At 36.6% G+C, this 22,262-nt stretch overlaps 1 protein-coding gene across 2 annotated transcripts in view; it reads left to right on the plus strand.

The window, feature by feature from the left end:
* Positions 1–22,262, plus strand: part of LOC107091297 (glypican-6-like) — a 188,056-nt gene that overhangs the window by 114,021 nt on the left and 51,773 nt on the right. For both annotated transcript variants that reach the window (XM_015385134.1, XM_015385143.1), the window contains exon 5: positions 8,373–8,538. In XM_015385134.1, coding sequence (XP_015240620.1) covers positions 8,373–8,538 — 166 coding nt within the window. The remainder of the gene's footprint in view (positions 1–8,372; positions 8,539–22,262) is intronic.

Raw genomic sequence — 22,262 nt, forward strand, 5'->3', positions numbered from 1 at the left:
ACTGAAATAAAATGAGGTGATTATACATCCATGTTATACATTAAATATTATATTTTAAATAAAAAATATATATATAAAAAAAGAAAGAAAAAAAAGTCCAGAGGTATTTTAATGAAGACAAAAACACAAGAAAAGGGAATGTTGTTGGTTTGTGAGCATGATCAATTAAAAGCTTATGAAGGGATTTTATGGATTTCTTTTTTATAGATGTGTGCCTCGTGTCTAGGAACAATTCATATAAATCAATCAACTAATCAAAAAAGTTAATTTCGCCTCTCAACATCAATAAAATCACTCAAATTTGGTCATGATCCAGAACCTCTTTTCCACAGTGAAAGTGTGAGGAGAATCAAGACACTCCCTTTTACTGTTTGGTTTTTTTTTTTTTATTAAGAAATAATAATCAAAATAGCTGTCCTTATTTTTCTAGCATTTTAATGCTCAAGTTATTTGCAAGTGGTGTAAATTCTTTAGCAGAGTGGTTCAATACATCAGCTGGTTTCTGAAAGTTACAAGGGTTTTCAAAATGACTGAAAATTAGAAATGTATTGATATATTACTGATATTAATTTGTATTTTTGAATGCTGAAGTACTTTTAAATGCATGTACTTCAGAATAACTTAAATTACTTAAAACTCAAAACATTTTCTTTTTGTGTTTTATATACATGAGATTTCCCTGATTAGTGTAATAAAAGAAAAGTAACGACGTAAATCAGTTTTTAGTGGTTATTTTAAATAAATAATGCAATTATGAAGCAATGCTGTCCAGATTCTAGTATTTTTTAAAACGGCTTAATACTTAATACCTAAATATTTTAAAGGTTAAGCCTCATATGGATTTACTTATAACTGCTAAACACTGTAACCCAAAGGTTACTCTGAATACACAAGTGCTGCAGTGTCCACGGATCATCCGCAGAGAATCTGGTTGAGCTTTCTATGTGGTACCCTTTTACAGTGCAAGTGTTTCAGAGCGGAGTGCCTTGGATCTCTTGGACTCTGATCACACGAGGATTCCATTATTTCATTGCGCATTGATTCTTTGCACATTGATCTTTGTTTCAGAGATACTGTACAGTACTTAAGCTCTGCACCAAAGTGATTTTGAAAGAAAAAATATTGTGCTTTTTATTCTATTCTGATACTAGAAAAGTGCTGTTTCTGTCAGTCAGAGAAAACTTAATGAACACTTTGTGTTTGTCTAATGACTTACTGTAAGCATTAGATTAGCAGATTTGTGTCTTAATTATGGATCTTTTGCATATTGTTTGTGAGGGTATCCCTCAGCCTGCGGGGCTGCAGGGCTTAACTGTAAATAAAGGCTAAAAAGATTATCACATTACCATTCACTCATAGCCACCATTGACTGTTGGGCACAGGGAATGATATAATGAAAAAAAAAAACTCAAAGACAAATAAATGTGTGAAAGAATTCCACCTTAATGCTGTTTTCTAAAGTGATAAAGCTCTAGGGTAATTAGTCATTGACTAATTTTATGTGTGAAATCTTTTTTTAGCCCAACGGACTGAAATTTCAGAAAGGATATATGGCAACTCTCAGCATATTCAGTTCTGCCATATAGGCTACATATTATATTGCAACTTTAAATGTTATTCGTATTCATTCTTTTTTTGTTGGGAGGGGGGGGGGGGGGGGGTGCCTTAAATTATTATTATCTTTCTATTTATTTATTGAGCATATATTTATCTGTTATATCATTGTCCAACATATCTGTGAAGTTCTGAAGTCAGCCATCATCATTGTCTAAATAGATCATATTAATAAAATGATAATACAAAAGAAACATCAAACTTTTCCACAAAAACAGGTTTTATTAAAAAACATTCAGTGAAATATTTAAGAAGGTTGATGAAATGATTTTTGTCTAATCTACATGAGAATTGTCACTATTATAAGATTGGTTTAAAGAGATTGCTTGAAGTTTAATTATAAAGTATCTAGTCCCTTAAAATTGTGATCTTGTGAATGAATAGAATATTTTAAAAGATTACTTCAAACGAAAGAAATTATTCAAAAATAAAACTGAAAGTGTATTTGAAGTTTTAAAGTCTTATAGAAATAAATGCTTGCTTTCTCCAAAGCTCAGAGTGATTGGCATGCATTTGGTCCTGCTGGTTTCTCCAAATGTGGCGATAGCACCTGCCTGTTCCTTCTGTTTGTCTGTGAATGTCTTGTCCATTTTTTTTTCTCTCCGTCTGTTTAATCATAGTCTGTCTCTCTGTTTTCTTGTTGTTTGTTTTTTTTCCTACATTGTTGGCAATGCATTTGGCATTATCTACAGCGTGTCTCCTGTCGGCTTGCTCTGTCCTTTTTCTCTTTCAACTGGAAGGCTTTAAATCATTTTTCATCTCCCTTATAGTGTAGTAAAATTGTTTTATAGTTTAGCAATAGTACTGTGAGAAGTACCGAATAAAGGTTTTTATTCATGTACTCTACATTAAAGTGAAGGGGATTTATTTTTTACTGAAAAACAATTTGAATTTTTTTTTTACTGAATATCCAATATAGTTCTTAATAAGATGTGTTTACCCTGATTTTATGTAAACTTGGAAGTTTGAATGCAGAGGTCACCAAACCTTTTAGCTTTTGATCCACAAGATATTACCAGAATGGACTATTGGTTGATTATACAAACATTTTGTCAAGACCTGTTACCATATGTGTAATAATAATAATAATAATAATAATAATAATAATATAGTGTCAGCTAATATACAGTATTTGTTTTGTCTGTTTCTAATATTATGTTATAGCCTACTGTAGTAAACTAGCCCCACCTGCCAGCGGCAAAAATTATTTTTGCCTGCGAGTTTGGTCTAGCCTCGATCAATGCCCCAAGCCCTAGAACCGGCCAGCCAATCACAACGCAGAGATGTGTTTCGAATTTCTGGATGCAAAGTGGGCGGTGTTGTCATGTGCCTATAGTGTGAACTCCCTTTAGGCACAACAGAGTGGGAAGAGAACAGAGGTTGGAAATTGCTTTGTGCTGCCAAATAATAAAGTTGTGAGAAATGACAATGACTTTGTAAGCCACCAAGGCCAGTTGGTAGGGAGACCGCAGTGGTGGAAAAGACGGTCTGTTGTTAAAGAACAACAAAGCTGCACAACGCTGAAGAAAGCACAACAAGGAAGATGGCAACAACTGTTGAATAGTTCTCGTTTGACTCAGCTTTGGAATGAGTTTTGGAAGAATTAGACTTGGGGTTTTTATTGAAACGTGAGCAGGAAGAGGCTCTACGCTAATTTATTTTTAAGATGGACATATTCGCTGTATTACCGACAGGCTGTTTGTTCACACTCCCCCGCCAGCTTTCTGTCGCGCTTCCTACGTCACAGTCAATTGCGCTCATTGGTCAAAGCGTTGGCCAATACGCACAGACAGCAGTTTAAAAAACGACGGGTTGTTCTCATCAACAATCTTCCGATGTCTCATTCATCGGGACCAGATTAAATTACACATTTAATCTCACATTTAGTCTGGTTTATCAGGCTAATTATGTAATACTTTTATTAATATTTTTATTTATCTTGCTTAATGTTTTAACCTAAATTCACTTCACCTTTATTAAACATCAAGTAAATGTGTGTGCTGGACCCCAAGACCCTATTTTATTTTACTGGAGCCACAGTTGATCCTTAAAGTTCACCAGGAATTGCTTTCATTTTTAGGGGTGTGCAGAATTCAGTTCTTTTCAATTGGGGCTACAATCAAGTTTTCATAAAAATAAGTTTTTATTTGCTCATTTGCATCCCCACACAATGTCTAAAGGGAATCTCACAGAGTTTGCAGACCATGTTTTAAGGGTGTACAGAAATGATTTAGCTTAAACAGGACGCAGGATTCAGGCAGACAAATACAAATCCGAAGTTTGATAACCAAAGGTGCTGCAGAACAAATAGTTCAAGAAACTTCAATTCAAATTGCCATATGAAAACTAAGATAAATGTAAATACAACAATAGTGATCTACCCTTACGATGCATTCACAACACAGTGGATTCACATAGAATCCCTATGCAACCCAAGGTGGTTAGAGGGAAAGGTGGTGAAGCGGCCACCGGTGAACTCCACACGGTGATAGCGTTCACCGCTCTGCCCTCACCTCATGCTACTAGATAGAGCTGAGGTGTTTTGAAACGAGCTGAACTTTTCTAGGAAATTGCGACATGATATGCAATCAGGGACTGGATTAGGTGAGGCTTTTTTCACTTTAAATGGAATACAGAGCAAATAATCTACAAAAAATAAAATAAAATAGAAATAAGGAATGCTCTCAAGAGGTCTTTAGGTGGCTTTAAAAAAAGCCATTTTAATTTAGTCCTAGAAGTACAGTTAACCATCCTCACTTACCTCCAGCACAGTGCCCGGCCTGTCACTCCCCACTGCCCAGCATCAGTGCTTTCTGATGGGGTAGATTTACAAGGAAGTCCCGCTGAATCCAAAGTCAGAGCTGCATCTGAATGAACCAAAGACAATTTTTTTCTGAGCTTTTGGGAATTTTCTAAAAGAGGATTCAAAAGTTGTAAATAGAGAACAATTTAGCAGCAGTCCTTGATCTTAAGTTTCACATGTGCTTTTATTGTAAAATGATGACAGTGAGACCTTGATAGGAAATGACATGGGGTTACCGGGGTAATGGCAGGTCCAAAGCGAAAGGTCTGGGAGGCTGGTAATTCCAGCTCAGGAATGACATGTGATGTTATGTAATAACTTTATCTCAGGAACGAGCACACTAATGTCTGCTGGGATGGTAATGTCATTGGTCATAATAAAAAATTATTCTATCTTAAAAACCAAAGCAGCACAAATGGCAATTTTACTTGGACAAATTAAGTATAACTGAAAAAGTAGGCTAGATAATTTTGATTCAATTCTGAGCTTAATGTAGTGATAGTTGACCTCTGGCTGACCTAAAAAGTCTTTAATATCTCTAAAACAACAGTAACAGATTTTTACAAATGACTAAAGGGGAACACTGTTTTTTTTACATTGGGCCCTTGATTTTACGTTATTACGTTATCACATCATGTTCTACTCACCCATATGAGTTTTGTGTCATTTGGAGCTGTTCTGAAGATATTCGGTTAGGTTATAACCAAATAACATCTTCCCATGGGCAAGTGACTTGAAGGCACAAACTAAATTGATCATAATTTATTATTTATGGTATGCCAGGATTCATAACATGTAGGCGTCTCACTGTCCCCCAGACATCCGCGGTTATATTTTTTATATTTATATCTTTTAAAAACAAAGCGGAGTGTGTATGACGTCAACATATATATGACGTGCTATATATGACGTGCGCCGGACTGGGGTTGTGACAGGCAGTCCGGGCCACAGGCAGCTACGCTCTAACCCTTCTATTCATTCGGCTAGCTAATCTGAATCGTGTAATTCCATTTTGAGAGCACGATCATCTGTGGTAGTAGTACCAGACATCTTCCAGGCATGTGAGTAAAACTAGCAGCAGTTCAGCGGACAGGTTGAATGGTAGCCGGCGCGAATATGGGTGAGTAGAACATGATGTAATAACGTAAAATCAAGGGCCCAATGTAAAAAAAAAAAGGTGTTCCCCTTTAAGTGCACAAACCTGCACTAAAGAAACACTAACCATTCAATCTATTTGCTAAGGGTTTTTTCACATCACTAGGGTTTCAGCTTGATGCAGCTGAAACTACTCCTGTTGTGGTCCAGGGTGTAAACATAGTGCATCTGAAATGCAAAGCATGGAATGCTCAATCACCGCTTCCACCATGTGTGTTCTCAAAGCACTATTAGAAGGACAAAAAAATTAAACATATTTATTGACACTCCTAATCAACAAAATTATACTTTAAAAAATTCTATGAAGTGGAATCAACTGTTCAAAAATATTAGGATTTTTAGTAAGCAAGGCAACTTATCATAGTAATGCAAAACACTCCATGCATTAAACCTGTTTCAACACATTCAACTAGTAAACAAGCAATCCTTTTATATTTGTAGTTAACTACTTTGCAGAAGTTAATATCAATACTTATTGCTCTGTAAAGAAATGACCCATCCTTTGGAAATAAAAAAGCATATTTGTAGTTATTTAGCCAATAATGTATAGTAGTTTATTGTTACTGAAAAGCAAATGATGGAGGACTTGGAACTGGAAACCTACTGAGTTGCTAATTTATCTATTTGTATTTTCTAAATCAAACTAGTTGTAAAGCAACATTAAAAACTAAGCATTATGGGATTTTATTAGTGCATAACAATGTACTTTTGTGTCATTAATGGGTTATTTGCATTTCAGTTTAATCAGAGAAAACTTGTTTGTGAAGAGAACCCATATGTTAACTGCACACCCAGAGAGATGTAAACAATTTACCAGAACATGAACTAGTAGATGACATGCAGCGATGAAACTGACGGCCAGCAGCTGAGTTTAATGGCCTTCATACAAGACACTGCATGATGTCGATGACAGATTGAAAATGTTAAAGATGCTTCATTTGATCCCTGCTTCTCGGTGCCAAGAAGTAATGAACGCTAAGACATTAACAGCTCCCTTTGCGCTTTTCTTCATCTTTCTCTGTGTTATCCTGATCTTGTCTCATCCTACACCCTTTTTTTCCCTACCAAGCAAATATATATGCACACAGGCCTTTTTATCATTGCGTAAATGAAATCAAAGAATAAGGGTGGATGTGGTGTCACCACAGAGCCTCAGATGTTGCCATAGAGCTAGAAAAGAACACTAATGTGGGTTTCGATATTCAGTTCACTTTTATCTTTCAGCTTGTCTTCTTTTATTTGTGGTGTATTTTTATTGCTAGATGCCATGCTGTTTGTTTTTGCATCTGTTGTTTTTCATTCTTTCAAGACCAACTAGCAAAGACCCAAGCATTCATACTGTAAGAAAAAAAAAAAAATCACATATAATATTTTGTTTCTGCATTTTATAGTCACCTAGTTTTCCCTTGACCTGATAATATATATGATTTGATCTGAGGTCCTTTTCACAAAGCAGGTTTAATGAAAGGTGTGTATGTTAGTAAGTTTCTAACTATGAAATAAGGGAAACGAAGAGTTTTCTGGTTCACGAAGAGAGGTTACTGAACCTCTGCATGTGTTGAATTCTATTCTATTTAAAATAAAAATTCTGGATGTCTAGAAATGAATTTCAGATCTCTACGTTTCGGTTGGTAATAGTCATAGTGTTTGTCATTTTGACTATGAAGAGATGTATTTCAGATAAATAAAATGCATATATATTCAAGCTGATAAATGGAAAAATGGAAATGGATAAAATCAGAATGGACAAAGATAAGTAGGCCTACCTGCAGAGAGTTTTGCATTTACTGCAACTCACGTAATCTCACTATACATCAGACAATTTCATCCTCCCCTCTCCCATGACAAGGCGTGCACAAGTCCTATCATGAAAAAAAGTTTAATAGTGCGACCTGAGTAACGTGCAGTAATGGGGTGTCGGCAATGGTAACTGCGTTATAGTTACAGTAAGAGTAATAATTTTGATAACTCGTTACTAAAAAAAAGGTAATGCCGTTACTTTCAACGCCGTTACTCCCATCACTGGGAATAAATGATTGTATGTCCTGTTTCTCTGTATGCTGTGCTGTCAGGGACTGGCAACGTGTCCAGAGTGTAATCCTCCATCTGGCTAATGACTGTTAAAGATATAGACCCCTGTCCTCACAACTCTGCATGACCAAATTGGTACAGAGCACAAATCTTTTTGCTATTATTAGCATTTATCTCATCCTATGAAATATTCAAGTTAAATGAAAACAAAAATGCAAAATAATAAAAGATAAAATGAGGGAAATAATTCTTAACTGTGGTACATATAGGATAGCTGTGTGGTCTTTCATTGACTAGGCCTCATTCCGGTTTACACACAAACTCATATACAGCAGTCTCTTGATTGTGTTGGACAAGATCTGAAGTCAAGTATGAATACAGAGGATGACAGGCCAATTATCAGATGCGCTCTCTGTTGTGCATCTTCTCCTCCAACAGGAAGCAGATGTGAGAATCCTGTCACTTTCACTAAAGCTGATGCAGTGACAGGGACCGACAAGAAAAGGTACAGTTTTCAAGAAGAATTGAGGCGGACAGCGTTATAAAGCCAGTATCCTCAATGAGTTTATCTTATCACTTTTAAAACTTTGGACGATCTACTGTTAAAAGCGTGAAGATATTTGTCATAATATAAAACATAATGGATCTTTCTTGGGTCTATAAATGTCTTAGATCAGTGTCCAATTGAATCATTTCTCCATTTTGTTTACAGCTTGTACCCTACAATCATTGAGTGAGTTCTAACAAAGAGCTTGTGTTTGCTTTGCAGGTGAACATAGTTCCAGCTTGCGTCAGAGCCTTGACACAGATGCTGTACTGTCCGTACTGCCGTGGCATGCCTGGGCTAAAGCCTTGTCACAATTACTGTTACAACGTTATGAGGGGCTGTCTCGCAAACCAGGCAGATCTGGATACTGAATGGAACCTGTTCATTGGTGAGTTTACACTTAATTGCATTTCTGCCTTTGTTTGTTTCTTTATATTAAATTCATCTGTGTTTTTATTTGCTAACCTGGGTTTTTTATTTTATTGTGCCTGTTTCTATGTCTGTGTATGGCAGTCATGGAAGGAAACTATGTGATGCACTCAGCTGAATTCAGCTTTAGAGGATTTGCAGAGACAAAACTAAAATCTTATTTGTGCAAACATTTCCTTTCTTTTTTTCTGTCTGAAATGTTTGCTCTTGCTGGAACCCTGGCATGGTGTTTAAAGCTGTGTTCCCTGCTGTTTGGGATTGATAAAGGAGAGCAGATCCTAGGCAAACATATTTTCTATAGTGTTTCCAGCTGAGCTTGGTGAGTAATATAGCACTTCACTTCAACTGTAAGTAGCTGGCTGCTGTAAGCCCTTCAGTTAAATGGATACCAGGGATGCACATAGAGTGCTCCCTCTGGATCCTTTGTAGACCAGTGCTTTATTTGTTATGTACCCCAATCTCCTCCTCCCTCCTCCCCAATCTCCTCCTTTTTTTTTTGTTTTGTTTTTTTTTTTTAAATGGGGCAACATTTTTTACCACACATCCCTGAAGACCGTCAAGTGAAGTGCACTTCAGAGCTTTTGGCTGTTTTGTGACAAGGCCTGTCATTTGAAAAGTCATCAGATGACTTACCGTTTGTTCTCCTCCATGGCAAGTCTGAAGTCTCAGATCAACACGGGTCCTTGTGCACTGAATGAGATGTCTCACAGCTTTATGACATGTGTTAAAAAGTTAGTGTCTTGTTTGGTGTTGAAGAAGCAAATCTATTGCAACAAAGGGAGGATGTGCCTGACAGTAATGGCATAAGCTGCTTCTGCAACTGAATGAAAAAAAATCGTGTTACCAAAATGCCCTTGAGATATACAAAGTGTTTTTCTTTGTTTCAGTAGTTTAGATAAGGTTTTTTGGCCAATTAAAGGAAATCAGGCATACCGAATTATTGCAGTTAAAAGTGTAAATCATTAACTTTAACCTTTAAGAACTAGATTTTGGTGTCAGTTGAAATTTTCAATTCATTATCAGGTGCTAAAGAATTAGTTATGCTTACAACATGGCTCGAAAGGATTATTGATTTCCCTTTCACAGACAACATTTTACAGGTCAGTCCTCTCCCAAGAAGCACATCTCTGCATTATTGAATTTTATGGAATGAGCTTGTTCACTTTCTGTCATGGTCGTTTCTTAAATTGTCACATATCAAAGAGGATTTCATAAGAAAGAAAAATGTAACATTTTTAGGACCTTATGTTATTTAAAGGACTTTAATATCAGTGTTGATAACAGTGAGACCTGTTATTCTGCCATCATTTTCATTTTTTCATTTCATTTAATTTATTTTGAAACATGATATGATTTAACAATGTTTACATTGAATGCTGCATAAACATGCATCATGTTTCAAAAAGGAGTAGGATGAAGCATAAGCTTATTAGGCCCTACCCCTCAGTTACATGTGTCATGGTGGTAAAGGACAATTATTTACAGTAAGACAAACAGTATACCAACTTTTTATATATTACTCTTTTTTGTATTCATCAAAAATACTTTTCTTATATTCTTTTTTGAATTGCTGGATGCATTTACATTGTTTAATGTATTCAGACAAGCTGTTCCAGAGCTTCACTCCGCTAATTGATAAACTAAAGCTTCTTTTTGTTGTTGGAACATACTTAGTTTTGAAATTTAATTTTCCTCTTAGATTATATTTTCCATCTCTATTTCTGAAATTGATCAGATCTAAAAATTTGAGAATTCTTCAATCAAGAAATAAACAGCGAGTGTGATCTCTATAATGTTTGTTATCCGTTACTTGTATTGCTTTCTTTTGCATAATGATCTGTGGTTGAATGTTTGTTTTGTTAGTGTGACCCCAAACTTCAACACAATAGATAAAATAGGGCTGAAACAATGAGCAGTATAATGTGTGTAAAGCTTGTTTGGTTAGAAGGTGCCAGCCTTTATTTATAACAGCCAAAAGGGATTTCCTCTGATTTCAGAGGAAATCAGATTTTCAGATGCTGGGGAAAAACTCTATAACACGCACTCATTCAAGAAGTGGTGTTGAATATACCCCTGTAACCCCTGCAGGTTAGTTAGTTCATTGTTGTTTTTTTATATTCTGATTTCTGTTATTATTTTTCCAGGCTCAATGTTATGCACCTTTGCAACATCTGTAAACTAAAAAAAATATATATCTAACAGCTTGCTTAATTTATTGAATTAAATTAAAGTTCAACTCAAATTTATAAGATCAGTTAAAATTGTTTCAGTTTACACTGCAAAAAGTGTTGCAATATACCCCTGAAGGATCTTGCAACACTTTTGAGGGATCCTTTTTAGAGAGATTCTTATTTACTTTCGCAAGATAAAAGAGACGTTTGAGACTACGAAAAAAACACCTCAGCAAAACATCAATCTGGAACTTGACAGAACAAACATTTGTTTGTTTATAACAGCTGACAAGTCAGCCTTACTTTCAATAACGGCGGTCACGCTGGTCCATCTAGGAGTTTTAAGGTTGTGCGAATACAGATATTTAGCAGCAGTATTTGAACATTTCCAAGCAAAGCATTTAGAGAGCTGAGTGGGCGGGCCAAACTGAGCCTGCGTGCTGAGCCAGTGACGAGAGGGGAGTAGGAGCAGCAAAGTGATGTAACACAGGTGGGCAGACTGGTGAATCGCCTGCTGTTAGCGCGTGCGGGAGAGAGTAAAATTATCGATCATGTTAAACGAATATTGTCCAATATCAATACCAAAGTTGGTATCGATAGTATCGATCCTATGATCGATACGCCCACCTCTATGCCGAGGCTCAAACCCCAACAGGGATTTCTCATAAAAGGCTGACCAGCAGTTTCTTCAGAGAAGAGGGGAAATCAATATGCAACATACTCATGAAATCTGATGCATTTATGCACATATTTAGTGCAATTTAATGAAACCATTAATGAAGTTAGAAAATGCATAATTTTATGATTTTACTGAAGAGGTGTGCCTCCCTAGTGTTCAATGAGAATTAAACACTGAGTTAGATAGACAGGTCCCTTAAGGTGCTTTCAGTTATGTACCCTTAAACTAACACAGTTATTGGAATTATAGCGTTTAAAGTAGTTAGCATTAAGAAAACTAACTGAATTAATTTCAGTTTTATTGTTAAACGTCAGACTGAACAAGATTTCGAACTCAGTGTCATATTATCTATAGCAGCAAGTTATCTATATTATTCATGTGCATGTTAAATATCTCATTTTAAACTAAATAACTTTTTTTAATGATCTCTTTCTGAGCATTTGTGCATCAAAATCAATATAAGAGCAATCAAAATGAATTATATTCATGCTATATTAATGTAGCAGCAGTAAAGGGAGCATTGAAATGTTTGTCCTAAAGTCAAGAAATTTGCATTAGGACATCGAGTAAAGCAAAGAAATATTACAGATTTTAAAATCTTTGTCTTAAAGTTTTTATTTAATGCACACTTTATTGGAATTTTTTTTTTAGATTTTTGCTGAAGTTGATCATACCAGTCTCCTATGTATAGCACACTATGCCTACTGTACACAAACTCCAAAAAGTTTGTGGGTGTGATTCCCTCTGATTATATATGTCAAGGTGTTGTCACAAGGTGCTGCAGCAAGTAAAAATTATTCAAAGTTCAGCACAGTGTGCACACACCTTATGTTCACCCTTGTGCTGCTCTCAGCCTAGTGCAGCACAAACCCTATCTGCCATTGTACAACACAGAAGAGAATAGATTAGGAAGCAGAGCACAGAATTCACCAAATGTATTGTTAGAGCAGATTAAGAATAGACGAGGCATCGCAACTGTGATCATAGAAACAAACACATGCACAATAATTTTGACTTATTCATCGCATAACAATATTTAAAGCTTTAGCCCTCAAATGCATTAGCTAAATAAAGGGTAAATGTGAGCTCAAGTTGCTATTAGTCAAGACAACATGGAAGGAATAATGCTCTTTGGTTTATCTTGTATGTAACGCTATTCTTAAAGAGAACAGTGATTATAGAATCTATGTCATATATTTAAAGGAACAGTCACTGTGGGGTATTTTACGCTATGTAAAGGTTACCGTAATGACTTCATGCCTTCCAGGCTGAATAAAAGACATAGTGTCAATGAACAGTGAAGGAAAACCTAAGAGAGAGTGTGAATTACTTACTTGAAGTAGAGCTGAGTGATTTTAGCCACCCTGACTTTGTGTGTGTGTGTGTGTGTAGGTGTGGGAAGGTGGGTGTTAAAATATTCAGGAAGGGAATTCATGCTTTGGCCACAGGATGATACTGGGCAATCATTCATCTGCCATCATGATAAATTTACCTAGTACTGCTTCATGACAGACACATCATTATCATTTTTCTTGTCAGCAACTTGTTAAAATACCCTCAGAGAGACAGAGAGAGAGGAATCGTTGGCCAAACAGTACACTAGTTATTTCATCATGGCCACCAGTACTTATGACAAGGGAATCGGATCAGTGTAACATCATCATCATCTCAACAAAAACTGGTCAAAAATAATGAGAGATAGTAACTGAAAACATAATATACTCTTTAGTTAATCAGCAAACTTTAAAAATCTTTAAAGTTATCTTTTAGAAGCCCCGTAATAAATACGTCCAGTAACAGATATTGACATTGTCTTACCATGCCTTGCATACAATGGATAGTTTAATTTAAATTAAATTAAATTCTGTACTCTTTTGCTGATTAACAACATTTTCAAAAAACCCACCTCAGTTTTCCAATAGTTCAGGAGTTCTTTTTCCAAAATGTGAAATATGCAGAATAACTGGCCAGCCCTGCAAATCATGATTCAGTTGGACAAATGGCGGGATACCTACACTTTAGATGTTTTATATATGGGTTTTTTGCAATCCTAAGAAAACATTAATACTGACAACAGAAGTTTTTTTTTTTTTTTCTTTTTTTTGCTAACAGGGAATAAAAACAGATTTTTCATTATTATCTTTTGCCACAAAATTAAAAATTTCTTGTTTTATTAGTCTAGTTTTATTTCCAATTATCCTGTTTCATATATCCTGTACTTTCCTCATTAAGCACTTATTAGCAAATGTGTCAACACTGCTTCTATTGCATCTTTCTGTCAGGTAGCAGCTTTAGTTTGATGCTGGCTCCTTGGTCTTCACAAATAGGAAATCTTAATTTTCCTCTTCCCTCATGTGTTTATATGTACTTCTGATAAATAAGACCTATCTGAAATATGGTAACATGTTTTTTTAGCGAGGCATTTCCTTCTTGGTTTAAAAATACAGAATAAAATTTGTGTGCTATCTAATAATTCTAATCAGAACAAAAGTGTGATATATGAGGGTGTGATATTGCTAAATTTTGCCAAGTTCACTGTTAATGTGTAAAAAAAAAACACATTTTTTTTTTTGTCCTTAGTTTCTTCTTCCACCTATCCACTCACCTGTCTGTCTTTTCCAATTCAAAACTGGATCACTTTTTCTGTGCACTCACAGGTAGAGTTAACCTTTAAAGATTTTTTTATCACAGTAACACACTGTGACGCTCTTAAAAGTATTGCTTGTGATGGTTGAATAGAACACATCACTCATATTTGTCCTTTAAAATTGCAAGATATAAAATCACAATGTGTGGTGCTATACAGTTTTCAAGACTGATGTAAGTTCTTGCTAAAGGCATCCAGCTTCCCTCTGTGAACAAATTATTTCGGCTAATTAAGATTTAGGATTGTGGTGACCTCTGCTGAGTCTTTTGACACCACACTGTAAGTGATCCTCATTGATTTTATTTACTCATTTCTTTTTAATTGGGTAGATTGAGTTCTGATGTAACCAATGCTTCCCACAATTCCCCAGGCTATGAGTATTTTCACCCCCAAAGAAGCGATACCACAGAGATTATAAGGGTCGACACTGTGTTGGTTGTTTTGTTTAAACTGCGGACAGATTTCACCGGAAACTTTGTTCCGTTCAGTTTGCATCACATTGTAACACCTGAGATGTCTGCTGTCCTTGCCCGGTCTCATACTTAATAAGATCTCTGCTTTTACTACATTTCTTCACATTACACTTGCTTTAACTAAACCTTTATTTTTATCACCTTACAATGTATTATAAGAAAGAAATACTGCATCTCATTGTTAAACCATGGATATTTAATGGAAGCAGATGCTTAAAACGACAGTGAGAATGATGGCCTCTGTAGCAGACATTTTAGGAACAAACAGGTTTGTAAGTTTATCTTTGCCTTTCAGTGAGCTAAATACTGGATGAGTCAGCCAAGTGGAAGTGATCTCCATTTCTTAGGCATCATCAAGAATGAATATCATTTTCTTCTTATTCATCCTGGCTGTGCTGATTCTGAAAAACTGCTGCTTTTAAACTCTTTCACTGGTTTTCATAATTATTTTGTGTCATTATGACTGTTGATTATTTATGTTTTTCTAAATTAATGTTCTACTATATCAAGGTCAGACATAATTTTTCCCTTATTTAATGTTTTGGTTTGAACTGTATTAATTCAGGAAATTGCCTCTTTTATAATTAAACACAGACTTGCTCAATACAATATTTTCATCACTGTGTCTAGGTAAACTATTAAAGAACGAAAACTTTCACACAGTATTCACTGTGTTCTACCATCATTGTAGCAAAATTTCCCAAGTTTCAAGGAAATTGAATCAAAAATGGCTCCCTTGAATTGTGTGAATTCGAAAGTGGAATGACAGAGGTTTCTCAACAACTTCAAAATCTGATGTGACTGCTGTATTTAAAAAAAAAAAACTTAAAATAAAAGCTGCAGTAGAAAGGCCTTATTAATCCCACCCAGTCTCAAAGAGGATTAAAATGGAGACTAGTATCGCCTGCCTTCTATTCTACAGAAATGTGTTGTCAGCTGTCCTTGCCCACTAAGGTCTACTAGGGTTTTACACTAGGCAGGACAGTAATACCCTCAGTCAGAATGTTGATGTAGATAAAGGCAACAGTGGGTTGGTGCATTAGCAAAAGGGCTACTCCTTTGCAGACAGTTCTTTTTCAAGAAAAAGTACAAGGAAGCCTCCCTGACAGCCAAAAGTTACCATGAGGGGTCTGGGCTTTATGCTCAAATTCATTTAACATTCATAAGATATAGCCCAAAAGATATATGTATTTTTCCTGGCTCTGGGCCAAATATAGGAGCTGTAACACTATGTTTTGTATTTTTTTTTTTTTTAGAAAAAGAGGGCCTCGTGCTCAAAAACCAACCTGGGCACATTCCTTTTTTTTTTAGACTAGACCAGAATTGGTGTTAATCTAGATTAAAAATCTGAAACAGATGTGGGTGAGGTAAGGGTTCAACAAAAGAAACTTAATATGGGCCAGGTTTGCCACAGAAACCAACCTCTTTTTATAATCATTAGGCTTATTTGGCCAGGAACCGGTCCAGGACAGTAACTAGTGTCCTGCATAGTACAGTAGTTATTGCAACATAAAACATTGGCAAAAAAATCTAAAACTTACAATGATATACAGTACGTTTCATAAGAACGTTAATATCATAATCCCTAAATAAGACTTATGGCAGCATAGGGACCACAGTCTGGTGCACTGCCGCTACAAAGCCATGGGTCTCTGTTTTGCAAACAGGGAATCCAGAGTGTTTGCCAATTTCATAATCAATGTTTACACTTTTTCAGAAATGCCTACACGTTTCTGTGGTCTCTTTTTGAATAAACCTTTTGTTGCATGTTGCATGCCTTTATCGATAGGCAGATCATACTGTATTCTAATGATCAAAAAGTGTAAAGTCACAGGATGGAGATATGCAAATATAAACTTTTACCACATGTAAAGACATTTTTCAAATTGAAATCTCAACTGCAACCCTAGTTTTTGTATTTTTTATTACATCTACAAATTTGGTGCAAACTGACATGCAGAAAGTATCTGTGGTCATAAAGAAGGTGTTGGTTCAAAGCGAGTCCAAGGAGACAGACTCTGTGCCCATATTAACATATTTGGACTGTCAAACATAACAATTGTAGAATATTAGTTTTAAAAAAAATATGCAGGTGGGCACAAATTCATGCAGCAGGAAAAAATACAATATTTACACAATAAACCAAAAGGACTATTACGACAATTACTTTTGTTCACAGCACTTATGCTGCATTCACACTGGACGCAGCTGGCGCAACAGAAGCAGCGAGTTTACATGCAAAGTCAAAGCGTTTTGAGCAGCAGGCGCAGCGCGTCTGAGCAGCTGAAGCAGTGCGTCGGGCGCGCCTGACGCGCCCGACGCACTGCTTCAGCTCGAGATGGAAAAATAGAATTTTTGCTGCTCGACGCACCGCGTCAACCAATCAGAGAAGCTGATCTGGGAGCTGGCAGGGAGAGAGACATAGCGCTGTTGACACAGAGCGCTATGATCACTCCTCTGAAACAGTTTATTGACGCATAAATTAACTTAAAATGCAGAAATCTGCCGGCAGAATATGTTCGCTTTTATTATCCTGCCGCCTGCAGTTTGGATTATTTAGGAGAAAAAACACGTACAAGCGGTGAACCGCGAGGAGGCGACCCGGCCAGAGGCTGCTGATGAAGGGATTCCTACTGTCGGCGCACCGCCGGTATGTGGGGGTCTGAGTGGCTCCGACAGAAATAATATTAGAAGGCAGGATGATAATCTTAATGAACTGACTGCACAGATGAAGTTTTCAGGTGGACTTTCTCACTTAAAAACATATTAAAACTACTTTATTCCCACTGATCACAGCAAATATAGCTGCATGGCAAAGAAAGGACAGTGAAGCTCCGCCCAACGCACGTCAGACACACTTTTGCACCGCGCAGCCAGAGCAGCAAAGCTGCTTCAGCCGCGCGTCAGAACTAACTAGTACAAGCAGCAAAAATGAAGCAGCAGACGCGATTTTGCTGCTTTTGCTGCGTCCGGTGTGAACGTAGCATTAGTCTACCGATGTAACATGCTCTATAAATATTATTTAGTATTCATATTATTTTTAAAGTAATTTGTACCATTATTTTATTCAACCACATGGCTTAGAACCTTTCTTTTACAATCACTCTCAGAACACTCAATCTGCTTAATGTATTGGTGCAGAACTGAACTGGGTTTCACACCTTAAAATGTGCCCAATGTATTTGATTTCAACTGTCATGCAAAGGATTCTAGGCAATTGTTTGGCTCCTAGTGCCAGGATGTCCCTAATGCCAAATGAATTGGCATAGGAAGCATGCTGCTTTGTGGCCCTAGCACCTTCCTTCCTGCTAGAACTTTTGGACAACACTTATTATGTTGACTTCTGACACACTTTCACTATGTCTTACAGTAAGTGTCCTTACAGACATCAAGCATTTGGATTAAGTCTTTTACACACAAACAAATTAGATGGGCTTCATGTTAGCTTAAGTAACGAGCCACTTAGGTTTAAAATACACTAAAACTAAACAAAGTTAAAATAAAGACTAATGGCTACAGTATACCTTATTCCACCATATGTTAAAATATATACTTGTAGAAAATGTTATTTCTTTTTAACTCACCACAAAATCACTGCTGCTCAACCTGCGTTCCAGTGAGTAAATAAAATGAGGATACTGTTCCAATCAGGTTATGTTCTAGAACCGGATCATAGACAGTCTATTTTGCAGGTTCAGAAGGAGTCATAATCCAAGCCTTCTTTTTTTGTTTTTTTTTTCATTTCATTTATTTCTTTGGTCTTTTCTCCTCTTTTGAGTTGACTGGATACTGTATAAGCCATCTCATTTTTGTGCCTTATATGCCTGTAATAGAAATCGTAAATCTCAGAATGGAACATGGTTGGGGAGCTTAGATAAAGTACATTGATCAGAGGACATGCAGGTCTTAAAGGAAAAGTCCGGTCATATTCAGAATTCAAACTTCTGAAAGTTCTTCAAATATGAAATTATTACATACAGTTTAATAAATGCTAAGTTTTTTTTTTTATTAAGAGTAATTTCATTTGAATGTGCTTAACAGGAGACATCCATATTTGTCAAAGAGCACTACTGCCACCTTAGGTGTCTCGATGAAAACAAAGTAAAACTAATTAAGACTAGACTTAGACATACTTTATTGTGACTTTGTACACACAGTGTATACAAAGAGAAATTTCGTTCAGTACAGCTCTCAAGACATTTTCATTTTTTAAAGTGATAAATGTAAACATGCGACTGTATATTAGTTATAGTTTCCAACATTCAGAATTCCCTTTTTTTTATAACCCCATTTTAAATAAACATTCAGCAGTCTAATGCCAGTGGGGAAGAAACTGTTATGGAATCTGCTTGACCTCCATTGGATGCTTCGAAATCTTTTTCCCTCTGTGAACAAATTATGGAGAAAAGTCCATGGTGGAGGTGTGAGGGGTCATTTATGATGTTATGGGATGAAATGTCTTTAATGGAGGGAAGAGGAGCCCCGATGATCCTCTCTGCTGTTCTCTCCACTCTTCTTACCTTCTTCAGTCTGAGACGCTGCAGCCTCCACACCACAAAGTGACACAGCTGGTCAGAACGCTCTCTATGGTTCTTCTGTAGGAGGGGGTGGGGGCAGGTGGGCTCTCCTCATCGTCAGCAAGAAGCACATACGCTTTTGTGACCTCTTGACCAGTTAGGTGGTCTTTACATTCCAGGCGAGGTTGTCTGTGATGTGCACCACCAGGAACTTGGTGCTGTTGACCACCTCTACAGATGAACTGTTGATGAGCAGTGGAGCGTGGTTAGGGCAGTTCTTCCTGTAGCCGACGAGGATCTCCTCCGTCTTCTCCCCTTTCAGGAGCAGGCTGTTATCTCTGCACCAGCCCACCAGCTGCTCCACCTCCTTGCTATAGTCCTGGTCGTTGTCATCTCTGATGAGGCCCACCACTGTAGTATTGTCTGCTAACTTTACGATGTGATTGGTTGTGAACTTGGCGATGCAGTCGTGTGTCGTCACAGTCAACAGCAGGGGGGTCAGGATGCAGCCCTAAGGGGAGCCTGTGCTCAGGGTGATGGCATCAGAAGTGTTCTTTCCAACCCAGACTGACTGAGGTCTGTTTGTGAGGAATTCTAGCAGCCATTTGCAGAGGGGTGTGTTGAAGCCCAGCTGTTCCAGTTTGCCCATCAGATGCTGTGGGATGATGGTGTTCGAAAGTTGAACTGAAGTCCAGGAACAGCATCCACATGTGGGTGTTCTTCTCGTTAAGGTGGGACAGGCTCAGGTGGAGAGCAGCAGAGATGGCGTCCTAAGTGGTGCGGTTCCGTCGGTAGGCCAACTGGAACAGATCGAAAGGTGGCAGCTGACTGGAGACGATGTGTTCTTTAACCAGCCTTTCGAAGCACTTCATCATAAGTGGAGTCAGTGCGACAGGCCGGTAGTCATTGTGTGAGGTGACCTGAGGCTTCCTTGGAACCAGAATGATGGTGGCAGACTTGAAGCATGCTGGCACTATGGATTGTAACACTATGGAGTGTTACTATGGAGTGTTACTCTTCGGTTCACTGTTATGGGTTATTAGTTTTAAATTATAGCTAATCTGCTTCTGAATTAATTTAGTTGATGACCACAAAAGGTAACCTAAGTACCACCAGCCGTTGTATCACAGTTTGAGAACCATGAAACTAAAAGATAGACAAGAAGTAAAGAGTTCATCTGGATTAACACACAGTTCTTATTTTGAGATAAAGTAATGGAGAAGTATACATCTAAAATATAGGAGAGGAAAAAGAGAAATCCAATACAGAATTCTTCGTTAGTAATTCAGCCTCACTTGACAATGTGAGAAAGATTCCCTGAAGACATGTATGTTGGCAGGGAAGGAAGACTAAGGCTATTGATTAACCCCTTGCAGCTGAACACTACAAAAGATATTAATACTGTATGTTACTGGAAACTTGATGTCTTTTTGCATAACAGCTTTGACATTTTAAAACGGGATTGTTCGACTGATAGTAAAATATAGATTAATATATTAATATTAATATATATTAATTATATATATAATATATATATATATATATATATACAAATACTATGATAAATGATTGAAAAAAACATAAAAAAGAAAATGTTTATTATAGCATAGCATTTAAGTAACCATTTATTTAATTGCTTTATTGCAGGAATTTACACTGACTTGAACAGTTTGCTCCTCTTTGTTTTTTGTAACAGTTGGATAATGTTGATAAAAATGTACTTTTCTCTGTGTTTCCACAGGATGTTTATTAATCTATGGTTTGATTGCCTGCTTTATAATGTCATTATCTCACTCTTCTCTATTAATTGCACCCAAGTGAAACATTTGGGCCACCAACTGTTTATCTTGAGGTAATCTTTTCATATTTTCATGTGAAGCCAGACTCCACAGTGGCTCTGTGGGTACATATTGGCTTTTACCCAAATGCAGAAGTAGAGCCCAATAACTTGGAGAATACACAGTGTGAAGAACTGGCTCAAGCTTGCTGTCCAATTCTGCAAACTTGGAAGGTATTCTTTAGCCAGGGTGTTAAGGGGCTGTTCATGCCACATCTACTCAGTAAAAGTTGGTGACCAAGCTCTGAAAATATGGAGAAAATGACATCTTTCCCTAAAACAAAATATTTTTTTGGTATTTTTTTTCAGTGAACTCCTCCAAGGATCACAAAAATAATGAATTGATTAATCGTTAATCAACATAAAAATCCTAATTTAGAATTTTCTTACAATGTGGTTGTATTACAACCATATAATGTGTCTGTCATCTAGTGTCTAACCATTTATTTCTGACTGTTTTCATGTTTTGAGTCCTTGAAAGAAAAAGAAAGGTCAGCCGGCTTTGTTTTCTGCAGGGACAAAAAATAATCCATAGCTTTATTCCTGTTAGTCTCCCCAAGAACATCCATAGAGAATGTTTTTAAATCATCATCTGGTTTCTTTTTTCCTTGCAGAGCTGTCACCCTCAACACAGGTTGACTTAAAAAAATGATGAAAACATATCTTTGTTTTTAGTTCAGGCACATATGAATTCTAATTGCTGCTCACAAGCATTTATGTGCTAGAGGTTTGATATACTAAAGAGAAGAAATAAAAAGTGACAGGACAGCAGACTACACATCAAACAGCCTTACTGTTGTATTTACTTCAAATGTTATAATCACAGAGTAGTCAGTTTGCTGGGGTTTTTCCCTCGGCTTGTCAGAATAGTAAACACACAGACGCAGTGTATCCTCCAACAGGTACAGTGGCTTAATGTCTTCCTGCTGACATGAAAATACTATAATCTTAGGATTAAAAAAGAGAGCGCAGGATTTTTTTTCCTTTTTTGCTGCCTAATACTATTTTCTTAGTGGGACCATTATTGTTATTTTGCTTAAAACAATGGTTTAAACCTGAACTATTGGATGCACCACAACAAATACAGTATGAGTATCACAGTAAAGATTATTTATTTTTGTTATCCAATAAAAAATGCAAATATATAGATGCACTTCACATTATGATATATTTTTTGTTTGTGTTTTTTTATTTTTAACATCATACATTATTATTCAAAAATGATTTTAAAACGTATTTATTAATTTATAACTTATTTTATCACATAAGAATTTAAGATTGTATTCATTACTTGTGAAGTAATCAAGGTATTGGTTCCATCATACCTATGTGATCTCCTTAACCGTCACACTCCAGGAA

Source organism: Cyprinodon variegatus, unplaced genomic scaffold (assembly GCF_000732505.1).
Source record: "Cyprinodon variegatus isolate N-32 unplaced genomic scaffold, C_variegatus-1.0 Scaffold15, whole genome shotgun sequence".
NCBI lineage: Eukaryota > Metazoa > Chordata > Actinopteri > Cyprinodontiformes > Cyprinodontidae > Cyprinodon > Cyprinodon variegatus.